This window comes from Panulirus ornatus, chromosome 56 (assembly GCF_036320965.1).
Source record: "Panulirus ornatus isolate Po-2019 chromosome 56, ASM3632096v1, whole genome shotgun sequence".
In the NCBI taxonomy this organism is placed as follows: Eukaryota; Metazoa; Arthropoda; class Malacostraca; order Decapoda; family Palinuridae; genus Panulirus; species Panulirus ornatus.
The window spans coordinates 29,913,885-29,926,333 of record NC_092279.1 but is presented as its reverse complement, the minus strand read 5'-3'; the positions used below and the strand labels follow the sequence as shown (position 1 = coordinate 29,926,333).

At 41.2% G+C, this 12,449-nt stretch overlaps 1 protein-coding gene across 1 annotated transcript in view; it reads left to right on the top strand.

The window, feature by feature from the left end:
• LOC139766042 (structural maintenance of chromosomes protein 6-like) overlaps positions 1–12,449 on the top strand; it is a 353,590-nt gene that overhangs the window by 54,210 nt on the left and 286,931 nt on the right. The window contains exon 5 of the mRNA XM_071694167.1: positions 4,835–4,981. Coding sequence (XP_071550268.1) covers positions 4,835–4,981 — 147 coding nt within the window. The remainder of the gene's footprint in view (positions 1–4,834; positions 4,982–12,449) is intronic.

Sequence of the window (12,449 nt, the reverse complement as noted above, 5' to 3'; positions counted from 1 at the left end):
TGGTTGGAAGCCAGTGACCAGGGAGGTATACTACCAGTACTATTTGCCTGGGTACCCAAAGGGTTAGTGACAGCTGCTTAGTGAGCTAGCACTTTGGTTGCCAAGTTGCACTTCTTTGACTCAGGTAGCTGTCTTTTCTTTCTGCCTCACTTACATGTGGACTACGTGCATTCTGTTCACAAATATACAATCTCTCCTTGTCATACATAACACTTGACAACACTTAACTTGCATAACTCATTCTTTGTAAGTAGATTTACCTGCAGTTAGCACTATGCAATAGCCCCGCCTTTTGACAAAATTTTAGGAGCAATAGAAGGAAGTAGTAGGTAGGAACATTTAGGCGGGAGCATATTGTAGAAACATTATGTAGAAATAGTAGTGATTGGTTCTCAGTGAATGTAGGTTTGCGGCAGGGGTGTGTGATGTCTCCATGGTTGTTTAATTTGTTTATGGATGAGGTTGTTAGGGAGATGAATGCAAGAGTTTTGGAAAGAGGGGCAAGTATGAAGTCTGTTGGGGATGAGAGAGCTTGGGAAGTGAGTCAGTTGTTGTTCGCTGATGATACAGCGCTGGTGGCTGATTCATGTGAGAAACTGCAGAAGCTGGTGACTGAGTTTGGTAAAGTGTGTGAAAGAAGAAAGTTAAGAGTAAATATGAATAAGAGCAAGGTTATTAGGTACAGTAGGGTTGAGGGTCAAGTCAATTGGGAGGTGAGTTTGAATGGAGAAAAACTGGAGGAAGTGAAGTGTTTTAGATATCTGGGAGTGGATCTGGCAGCGGATGGAACCATGGAAGCGGAAGTGGATCATAGGGTGGGGGAGGTGGTGAAAATTCTGGGAGCCTTGAAGAATGTGTGGAAGTCGAGAACATTATCTCGGAAAGCAAAATGGGTATGTTTGAAGGAATAGTGGTTCCAACAATGTTGTATGGTTGCGAGGCGTGGGCTATGGATAGAGTTGTGCGCAGGAGGATGGATGTGCTGGAAATGAGATGTTTGAGGACAATGTGTGGTGTGAGGTGGTTTGATTGAGTAAGTAACATAAGGGTAAGAGAGATGTGTGGAAATAAAAAGAGCGTGGTTGAGAGAGCAGAAGAGGGTGTTTTGAAATGGTTTGGTCACATGGAGAGAATGAGTGAGGAAAGATTGACCAAGAGGATATATGTGTCGGAGGTGGAGGGAACGAGGAGAAGAGGGAGACCAAATTGGAGGTGGAAAGATGGAGTGAAAAAATTTTGTGTGATCGGGGCCTGAGCATGCAGGAGGGTGAAAGAAGGGCAAGGAATAGAGTGAATTGGAGCGATGTGGTATACCGGGGTTGACGTGCTGTCAGTGGATTGAATCAAGGCATGTGAAGCGTCTGGGGTAAACCATGGAAAGCTGTGTAGGTATGTATATTTGCGTGTGTGGACGTATGTATATACATGTGTATGGGGGTGGGTTGGGCCATTTCTTTCGTTTGTTTCCTTGCGCTACCTCGCAAACGCGGGAGACAGCGACAAAGCAAAAAAAAAAAAAAAAAAGTAGACAGGAGAATAAGATAAAAGTCAGTTGGTAAGAGAATTAGGTAGAAGTAGTCAGTAGGAACATTAGATAGGAGCCTCTGCAAACACTGCTCTAGAGTTGCCCTCTGCTAGTGGCCTATTAAGGGTGAGGCACTAAAGGCTGAGCAGCAGCAATGGAGTTCACTAGTTATGGAGACTGTTGCCTTGGCCACCCCCGTGAGGGAGTTCTAAGTGGAACAGGTGTCAGATATATAGATAGATAGATATGACTGAATGAAAAAAGAAAAGGGTTCACAAGGTAGTGTTGAGAGGTTCCACCATTTGAAGAGAATAGGTAGAGTTGTGTGCTGATAAAGGACTGATGATTGTGAATACCTGGTATACATATGTATACGTGAATAAGTGGGAAAGATAGTATGAGAGCATTATTAGATTACATACTTATAGACACTTGGATGTGAATGTGTTGAGAGTTGCAGCTCTTGGGATGTGAGATCACTGCTTGGTGGAGTCAAGGGTAGAGATTTGTAGATGTATTTGGAAAAGAGGAAACGTTATGAGTGAGAAAAGGTTGGTGAAAGTGGGTTTGGAAAAGATAAGTATTTGAAGAAGTATCAGAAGAGATTCTGTGCAGAATGGCAAATGGTGAGGGTAAATGTAGCAAGGAGAGTGGGTGAGGAATGAGAGATATGTAGGGAAGCAGTGCTGGCAAATATGAATGAAGGGTGTGACATGCAGAAGGTGAGAGGTGGGTAGGTGAGAAAGGGTAGTGAATGGTGGGATGATGAAGTAAAGTTGCTAGTGAAGGTATAAAGAGAGGTGTATATGTGGTACTTTCAGAAATGGAGTGCAAATTATTGGGAGATGTATAAGAGAAAGCAGTAGGAGGTCAAGAGGAAGTTTGAGGAGTTAAAAAAGAGGGCAAATGCAAGTCGGAGGGAACAAGTATCAGTAAACTTTAGGGAGAATAAGTTGTTTTTGAAGGAGGTAAATGGTGTAAGAAAAACATGAGAACAAATGGGAACATGGTGAAGGGGGCAAATGGGAAAGTGGTAACTGGCAGTGATAAGGTAAAGAAGACATGGAATGAGTTCTTTGAAGGATTGTTGAATGTGATGCTATGGTGACAGATGTAAGCTGTTTGGGTCAGGTAGGTATGCAAAATGAAAGTCATGGAAAGTGGGTTGGTGAAGAGATGGGATGATGAAAGCCTTTCATAAGATGAAATGTGGCAAGGTGGCCAAGATGGATGGTATTGCAGTTGAATTTCTCATTAAAGTTGGTGATTGTGTTGTTGATTAGTTAATTAGGATTTTCATTGTATGTATGGATCACAGTGAAGTGCCTGAGGATTGATAAAATGCATGTATAGTGCTGTTGCATAAAGGAAAGGGAAGACAAATTGGACTTTGAAAACTACAAAGGTTTGTTAAGCATACTTGGTAAGTTATGTAGGAGAATTGTGATTAAGAGGGTGTGGGCATGTATGGAGCATCAAATTGGGGAGAAATTATGATGCTTCAGGAGTGGTAGAGGATGTGTGCATCAGGTGTTTGCATTAAAGAATGTGTGTTTGAAATACTAAGAGAAATAGGTGGATTTGTATGTGGCATTTATGGATCTTGAGAAAGCATATGATAGGGTTGTTAGAGATGCCTTGTAGGTGTTTTAAACAAAAGGTGTGGAAGAAAAGCTAGATGTTCCTTCTGCCAGTGGCCTGTTAAGGGCGAGGCACTAAGGGATAGGAAGTGGCACTTGAGTGCACAAGTTATGGAGATTCTATCGCTGTAGTTATCCCTTTGAGGGAGTTCCAGAATGAAACAGGCATCAGAGATATAGATAGAGAATAGGAAGGCTATTAGAAGTAGTGATAAGTTTCTATCAAGACTGTAAGGAGTGTGTGCAGGTAAGAACAGAGGAGAGTGAGTGGTTTAAGGTGAAAGTGGGTCTGGCAGAGGTGTGTGATGTGTGATGTTGCCATGTTTAATTGTTTTTTGTGAATAGAGTGGTGTGGGAGTGAAATGTAAGGGTCTTGGAGAGAGGGACAGGTATGCAGTCTGTAGGGGCCTGAAAAGTGTTAGTTGTCATTTACTTATGACACAGCACTTGCTTCTGAGTTGAGAGAAAGCAAGGAAAAGGAGAATGTTTAGAGTAAACATGAATAAAAGCAATGTTATTTAGGTTTATCTTTGCTGGAGAGGTTAGTTAGGGTGGGTTTGAGATGGAGAAAATATGGAGGAAGTGGAGTGTTTGAGATACCTGGGAATGGACATAGTAGCAAATGGATCCATGGAAGCAGGAGTGAAACATAGGATGGGAGAGGGAGTATGGTTCTGGGAGCATTTAGGAATGTTTAGAAAGAGATGTTGGTTTATGGAAGGGTAAAGATGTTGAAGGTATAGTAGTCCCAATGATGTTGTATGGTTGCAAGGCGTAGGCTATAGATGAGAATGTGCAGAGCAGGGTGGACGTATTGGAAAGTAGATGTTTGAAGACTGTGGTATGAGCTGGTTTGATTGAGTAAATAATAAAAGGGTAAGAGGAGGTGTGGTAATAAGAAAAATATGGTAGAGATAGCTGAAGAGGGTATGTTGAAGTGGTTTAGAAATATAGAGAGAATGAATGAGGATGGGTTCACAAAGAGAATATATGTATCAGAAGGGTAGGGTAAAAGGAAAAAGGGGAGACCCAGTTGGGGAAGGAAGGATGGTATGAAGACCCAGTTGGGGAAGGAAGGATGGAATGAAAAAGATCTTGGTTGCTTGGGGGCCTGAACATGCTGGAGAGTGAAAAGCATGCGTAGGATAGAGTGAATTGGAGCAATGTTGTCTGCAGGGCAATGTTCTGTCATGGACTGAATGAGGGCTAATCAAGCAGCCAGACACAAGGTTGGTGGGGCCTGGTTATGAATAGGATGCTGTGGTTTTGGTTCATTACACATGACATCTAGAGCATGGATGTGAACAAATTAGGCTTTTCTTCTTTGTTCCTGGTTCTACCTTGCTAATGTGGGAAACGGCAGTAAAATGTCAGAGAAAAAAGAAAGAAGGTAATGAAAGAAAAACAGAACTTGTACATGAATCTGGAAGCTAGTTTAGTTTAAAGTATTGTGACATGAATAAAGATGTTAACAAAAGAACTGCAGAAACTGAAATGTTGAGATGTATACTTCAAAAATTTGAATGTTGTAATTACCACTTTACTGAAGGTGAGAATCTTCATGGGCTGCTTATTTGTGTCCTGATGCATTTATTTCAGAAATATTTACACACACCTGAAAGATTTGAGAGTAATGTTCTAATGACCATGATTTTTGGAATTATTTCAGATACACTTGAGCAAGAGTTACAAGGTTTGCAAAGTCAGCAGGGTAATCAGTTTACAGTTTATGGCCAGTGGGTGCCACAACTTCTTCAAGAGATTGATGTTGCTTATAGAAAAGGATTGTTTTCCAAGAAACCCGTTGGACCATTAGGCAAGTTAAGCTTTTTCTTTTGTGCATGTGTAATTACCTATTTATACTGTATGGGTGTTGTGGTTTTGTACTTTTGGAGCCCCATCTTTTGAACCTTCTTTGCTCTCATACAGCTTCTTGAACTTGTGTATGCTAGCTTTGATAACCTTGTTCCCATTAATTTTATTCCATTCATCTGCCACTCTTGTACAGTATAAGTACTTCTTTACATCTTTTTAACAAATTTCTTGCTTAGCTTAATATCCCCTCGTGCCCAGTGGTTGCTCTTTCACTTCATCCCTCAAAGAACTTACCAGTGTCTGCATCATTAATGTATTTTAAAGCTTTAAATTTAAAGGCTGTGATCAGATCACTCTTCACTTGTCTCTCTTCCAAGATAGGCAAAGCCTCTAGTCTTTCCCTGTACCTTAGCTTTCTTTAATTCTTTCACCATCTTTGTTACCTTCTTGGAACCTTGTCTGTTGACTTTTTGTGATTTTTTAGGTGCAATGACCAAGCTTGAGAAACATGTTCTAGTTTTTGCATCATGTAGAAAATGATAAGCTTGGTAAATATTTCTTTATCCATGTACTTGAATGCTGTTCTAAGAATTGGCCATGGGCAGGTTGTCTTCCTTATTGTTTCCTTATGTGGGACTCTGGCAGTAGGTTAGGGACTGTGTCAACTCCCATATCCCATTCACACATAGACTCCTGAAGCTCATACCCTTTCTATATAAGAATCATGATGAGGCATTCTTTCACTCTCACCCAACATCATTACTTTATATTTCCCTAGGATTGAATTTCATCAACCATGTGTTACACCAACTTTGTAGTTTGTCAAGTATTCCTTGGAAGAACATGCAATTCTCCTTCATTTCACTTCCCTCATGGCCTTTGCCTTTTCTGAAAACTTATTTAGGTAGAAGTCCATACCCTTAGGGAAGTCAGTGACTCAGATCAAGAAGAGTAACATTCCCTAAACAGAACCACAGGGGCTCCTGATGTGTGTCCTTTGTTCCCGTCTAATAAGATAATCTTATTGGAGGAGGAGAGTGTTGAAAAAAAGACCAATGTGCTAAGATACCAAGAGAGATTGAATGAGAATGGCATAAAGTGAGAGTAGATGAAACAAAGGGAGTGAGTGGGAAGGAAGAAGTATTTGGTATAGCAAAGCTTTCATGTGTGGGGGAAGTAGATGGTAAGGGTGTGGGAGCTAGGTGTTTGGAGAAGGGTAGTGAATGGTTGGATGATGAATTAAAATTGCTCATGAAAGAGAAATGATAGAAAAAAGAGGGGTATATGGATAGTACCTGCAGGGAAAGTGTGTAAGTGATTGTGAGGTGTACAAGAGGAAGTAGCAGGGGGTCAAGAGGAAGGTGCAGGGGCTCAAGAAGAGAGCAAATGAGAGATGGGGTGAGAGTTTTAGCAAACTTCAGGGAGAATATAAAAGATGTTTACAACTGAATTCAAACAGCAACAGATCATCGGGTCCTAATGAGGCTTTTTGTTGTAGTGGAAGAGATCAGAGAGTCATTGATTGAATTGGTAGGATCAGAAAGTTCTTTTATCACAGAGCTAAGGAGGTGTAGATATTGTTAGTCATGGATTTAAAGTAAGATATTCATCAAGTCTATGTTTAAACATATTTATGGCACAGGTTGAACCTCTTTCATCTGGCAGCCTTGGGAACTAACAATTGCCAGACCACAGAAAATGCTGGAAAACAGAATTTGGCCCCCGAGGGAACCTCGTGTAAAAATATTCCCGACTCCTAGTCTTGCCAGCTCATTCCACATACACATTACTGTGTTATCAAAGGTAGAACAAAGCTTAAAACAGGAAATAATACAGCCATCAAATCTTTCAAACAAGGTTTTTATTGTTACATCAGTTTACATCAGAAGTATCCCCAGATGGAGACTCGTTAATATCTTGGGCAAGGGTTTTTCGTAGCATATACTTAGAATATACTTAGAAAAGCAAATGGATTTGTATGTAGCATTTATGGATCTGGAGAAGGCATATGATACAGTTGATAGAGATGCTCTGTGGAAGGTATTAAGAATATATGGTGTGGGAGGCAAGTTGTTAGAAGCAGTGAAAAGTTTTTATCGAGGATGTAAGGCATGTGTACGTGTAGGAAGAGAGGAAAGTGATTGGTTCTCAGTGAATGTAGGTTTGCGGCAGGGGTGTGTGATGTCTCCATGGTTGTTTAATTTGTTTATGGATGGGGTTGTTAGGGAGATGAATGCAAGAGTTTTGGAAAGAGGGGCAAGTATGAAGTCTGTTGGGGATGAGAGAGCTTGGGAAGTGAGTCAGTTGCTGTTCGCTGATGATACAGCGCTGGTGGCTGATTCATGTGAGAAACTGCAGAAGCTGGTGACTGAGTTTGGTAAAGTGTGTGAAAGAAGAAAGTTAAGAGTAAATGTGAATAAGAGCAAGGTTATTAGGTACAGTAGGGTTGAGGGTCAAGTCAATTGGGAGGTGAGTTTGAATGGAGAAAAACTGGAGGAAGTGAAGTGTTTTAGATATCTGGGAGTGGATCTGGCAGCGGATGGAACCATGGAAGCGGAAGTGGATCATAGGGTGGGGGAGGGGGCGAAAATTCTGGGAGCCTTGAAGAATGTGTGGAAGTCGAGAACATTATCTTGGAAAGCAAAAATGGGTATGTTTGAAAGAATAGTGGTTCCAACAATGTTGTATGGTTGTGAGGCGTGGGCTATGGATAGAGTTGTGCGCAGGAGGATGGATGTGCTGGAAATGAGATGTTTGAGGACAATATGTGGTGTGAGGTGGTTTGATCGAGTAAGTAACGTAAGGGTAAGAGAGATGTGTGGAAATAAAAAGAGCGTGGTTGAGAGAGCAGAAGAGGGTGTTTTGAAATGGTTTGGTCACATGGAGAGAATGAGTGAGGAAAGATTGACCAAGAGGATATATGTGTCGGAGGTGGAGGGAACGAGGAGAAGAGGGAGACCAAATTGGAGGTGGAAAGATGGAGTGAAAAAGATTTTGTGTGATCGGGGCCTGAACATGCAGGAGGGTGAAAGGAGGGCAAGGAATAGAGTGATTTGGAGCGATGTGGTATACTGGGGTTGACGTGCTGGCAGTGGATTGAATCAGGGTATGTGAAGCGTCTGGGGTAAACCATGGAAAGCTGTGTAGGTATGTATATTTGCGTGTGTGGACGTATGTATATACATGTGTATGGGGGTGGGTTGGGCCATTTCTTTCGTCTGTTTCCTTGCGCTACCTCGCAAACGCGGGAGACAGCGGCAAAAAAAAAAAAAAAAAAAAAAGACACTAATACAGGGCAGATATGTAAGCATTATACGCTTGTTCTGGGACTAAGTTTTCTGCTGCAACTAACTGTACAAATTCACCCACAAACTTTATTGCACCTTTGTGACAAGTAGCTGATGAAACGAACGACCATAGGTTGGTATTTGACTTTGGTTGACTCTTGTCACTGTTGTTATTTTATTTTCATCATCAAGGCAGCCAGCCCGCACTGTGTCAGTCCCAGCCAGGCAGCCAACTCATACACTCTCTCTCGCCCTGTACATATTGCTGTTGGTTGTCTAATAGAGAATTGGAGTTTTTATCGATTCTTTTATTATGACCTTACACTGCAAGCTTCCGTATCAATGCTATGCATTTCACCACACACTCTATGTGCTGAAATTCCTTGTCTCCACTTAAACTGTGTAACCATCCTTGCAAATATCACTGTCATAGTGTAGCGTTAGTTCTCTATGAAAAACTGGAGCCTGCTCGATAAGCATCTCCTTAGAAATGCTTGCACCTTCATGACGTCTGAGCTTAAACCACTTTACAAGTGCACTGCCTAATTCTGTACAGTTGGCACCTTTCAAAGTTTTCTGAAACTTTAAACTTTTCTGGCTTTCGTTTTCAGTAAAAAATGAATATAAGAAATTTAGAGGACTATTTATTAATTCAGCTTCTGTGTAAAATGGTTTTGGCACCTTAATGCTGCTGACAGCGCTGCCGTGGTGGCAGGTCCACAAACTAATAGTGGCAGATTCAAAATGTGTTGGACCATGGGAGTTGCTGGACCTCAGAGCACCAGATTTGAGAGGTACAACCTGTATTGCATTCGATTACTCTAATTGGTGATTTGTTCCACATGTTAGAAATTCTGTTAAGGAAAAGGTACTTTGCTTCATTTGAGGTAAAATGTTTCCCCTGAAGTTTATATCCATTACAGTGAGTGAACGAGAGACACATTGGAGATGGAATGATGGAGTGAAAAAAAATTTATTTGCTCGGGGCCTGAACATGCAGGAGGGTTAAAGGCATGCTTGGGGCAGTGTGAATTGGCATGATGTTGTATAAAAGGGTCAACTTGCTGTCAGTTGACAGAACCAGAGCTTATGAAGTGTCCAGGGTAAAACATGGAAAGGTCTGTGTGGCTGGTTGTGGATAGGGAGCTGTGGTTTTGGTGCATAACACATGACAGCCAGAGAATGGATGTGAATGGATGCAGCCTTTCTTCATTTGTTCCTTGCACTTCCTCACTAATGTGGGAAATGATGGTCAAGTTTGGAAAAGAACTATTAGTGATATCAGATAAGTGTATCCTTTAGTAGGTAATAAGAATGAGATTATTGAAGTCTTTAATGATTTTGAGTACTTGTATTAGATCATTTATTGACTTTCTCATTTTTAAACCAAGTGAATTCAGTTCTTTTATTTGGCTATCATAGATTTGTTTCTTATGCTGGGAATTTTTGTAGTAGCTTGCTTTTGTACTCTTTCTATTCACTCTATGTCTTTCCTTAAGTTGGGTGACCAAAATTAATAACAGTATTCCAGATGGGGGCACACCAGTGAGTTGTAAACAGTGAGAATAATTTCCTTAAATTTGAAAGCCCTTCATGGGAATCCAAGAATTATTTTACCTTTTTATTGCTTCTGGAGCTGTGGTTTCGGTGCATTATACATGACAGCTAGAGACTGAGTGTGAACGAATGTGGCCTTTGTTGTCTTTTCCTAGCGTTACTTTGCGCACATTCGGGGGAGGGGGTTGTTATTTCATGTGTGGCGGGATGGCAACGGGAATGAATAAAGGCATACAGTATGAATTAAGTACATGTGTATATATATGTATATGTTTGTGTGTGTGTGTATATATATATATATATATTTCTTTTCATACTATTTGCCATTTCCCGCGATAGCGAGGTAGCGTTAAGAACAGAGGACTGGGTCTTTGGGGGAATATCCTCACCTGGCCCTCTTCTCTGTTCCTTCTTTTGGGAAAAAAAAAGAAAGAAAAAAAAAAAAAAACGAGAGAGGAGGATTTCCAGCCTCCCGCCCCCTTCCCTTTTAGTCGCCTTCTACAACACGCAGGGAATACGTGGGAAGTATTCTTTCTCCCCTATCCCCAGTATATATATATATATATTTTTTTTTTTTGTTTTGTCGCTGTCTCCCGCGATTGCGAGGTAGCGCAAGGAAACAGACGAAAGAAATGGCCCAACCCACCCCCATACACATGTATATACATACGTCCACACACGCAAATATACATACCTACACAGCTTTCCATGGTTTACCCCAGACGCTTCACATACCTTGATTCAATCCACTGCCAGCACGTCAACCCCAGTATACCACATCGCTCCAAATCACTCTATTCCTTGCCCTCCTTTCACCCTCCTGCATGTTCAGGCCCCGATCACACAAAATCTTTTTCACTCCATCTTTCCACCTCCAATTTGGTCTCCCTCTTCTCCTCGTTCCCTCCACCTCCGACACATATATTCTCTTGGTCAATCTTTCCTCACTCATTCTCTCCATGTGCCCGAACCATTTCAAAACACCCTCTTCTGCTCTCTCAACCACGCTCTTTTTATTTCCACACATCTCTCTTACCCTTATGTTACTTACTCGATCAAACCACCTCACACCACATATTGTCCTCAAACATCTCATTTCCAGCACATCCATCCTCCTGCGCACAACTCTATCCATAGCCCACGCCTCGCAACCATACAACATTGTTGGAACCACTATTCTTTCAAACATACCCATTTTTGCTTTCCGAGATAATGTTCTCGACTTCCACACATTCTTCAAGGCTCCCAGAATTTTCGCCCCCTCCCCCACCCTATGATCCACTTCCGCTTCCATGGTTCCATCCGCTGCCAGATCCACTCCCAGATATCTAAAACACTTCACTTCCTCCAGTTTTTCTCCATTCAAACTCACCTCCCAATTGACTTGACCCTCAACCCTACTGTACCTAATAACCTTGCTCTTATTCACATTTACTCTTAACTTTCTTCTTTCACACACTTTACCAAACTCAGTCACCAGCTTCTGCAGTTTCTCACATGAATCAGCCACCAGCGCTGTATCATCAGCGAACAACAACTGACTCACTTCCCAAGCTCTCTCATCCCCAACAGACTTCATACTTACCCCTCTTTCCAAAACTCTTGCATTCACCTCCCTAACAACCCCATCCATAAACAAATTAAACAGCCATGGAGACATCACACACCCCTGCCGCAAACCTACATTCACTGAGAACCAATCACTTTCCCCTCTTCCTACACGTACACATGCCTTACATCCTCGATAAAAACTTTTCACTGCTTCTAACAACTTGCCTCCCACACCATATATTCTTAATACCTTCCACAGAGCATCTCTATCAACTCTATCATATGCCTTCTCCAGATCCATAAATGCTACATACAAATCCATTTGCTTTTCTAAGTATTTCTCACATACATTCTTCAAAGCAAACACCTGATCCACACATCCTCTACCACTTCTGAAACCACACTGCTCTTCCCCAATCTGATATATATATATATATATATATATATATATATATATATATATATATATATATATATATATATATATACACACACATATATATATATATATATATATATATATATATATATATATATATATATATATATATATATATATATATATATAAATATATATACCTTTTTTTTTTTTGCTTTGTCGCTGTCTCCCGCGTTTGCGAGGTAGCGTAAGGAAACAGACGAAAGAAATGGCCCAACCCACCCCCATACACATGTGTATACATACGTCCACACACGCAAATATACATAAATACACAGCTTTCCATGGTTTACCCCAGACGCTTCACATGCCCTGATTCAATCCACTGACAGCACATCAACCCCGGTATACCACATCGATCCAATTCACTCTATTCCTTGCCCTCCTTTCACCCTCCTGCATGTTCAGGCCCCGATCACACAAAATCTTTTCCACTCCATCTTTCCACCTCCAATTTGGTCTCCCACTTCTCCTCGTTCCCTCCACCTCCGACATATATATCCTCTTGGTCAATCTTTCCTCACTCATTCTCTCCATGTGCCCAAACCATTTCAAAACACCCTCTTCTGCTCTCTCAACCACGCTCTTTTTATTTCCACACATATCTCTTACCCTTACGTTACTTACTCGATCAA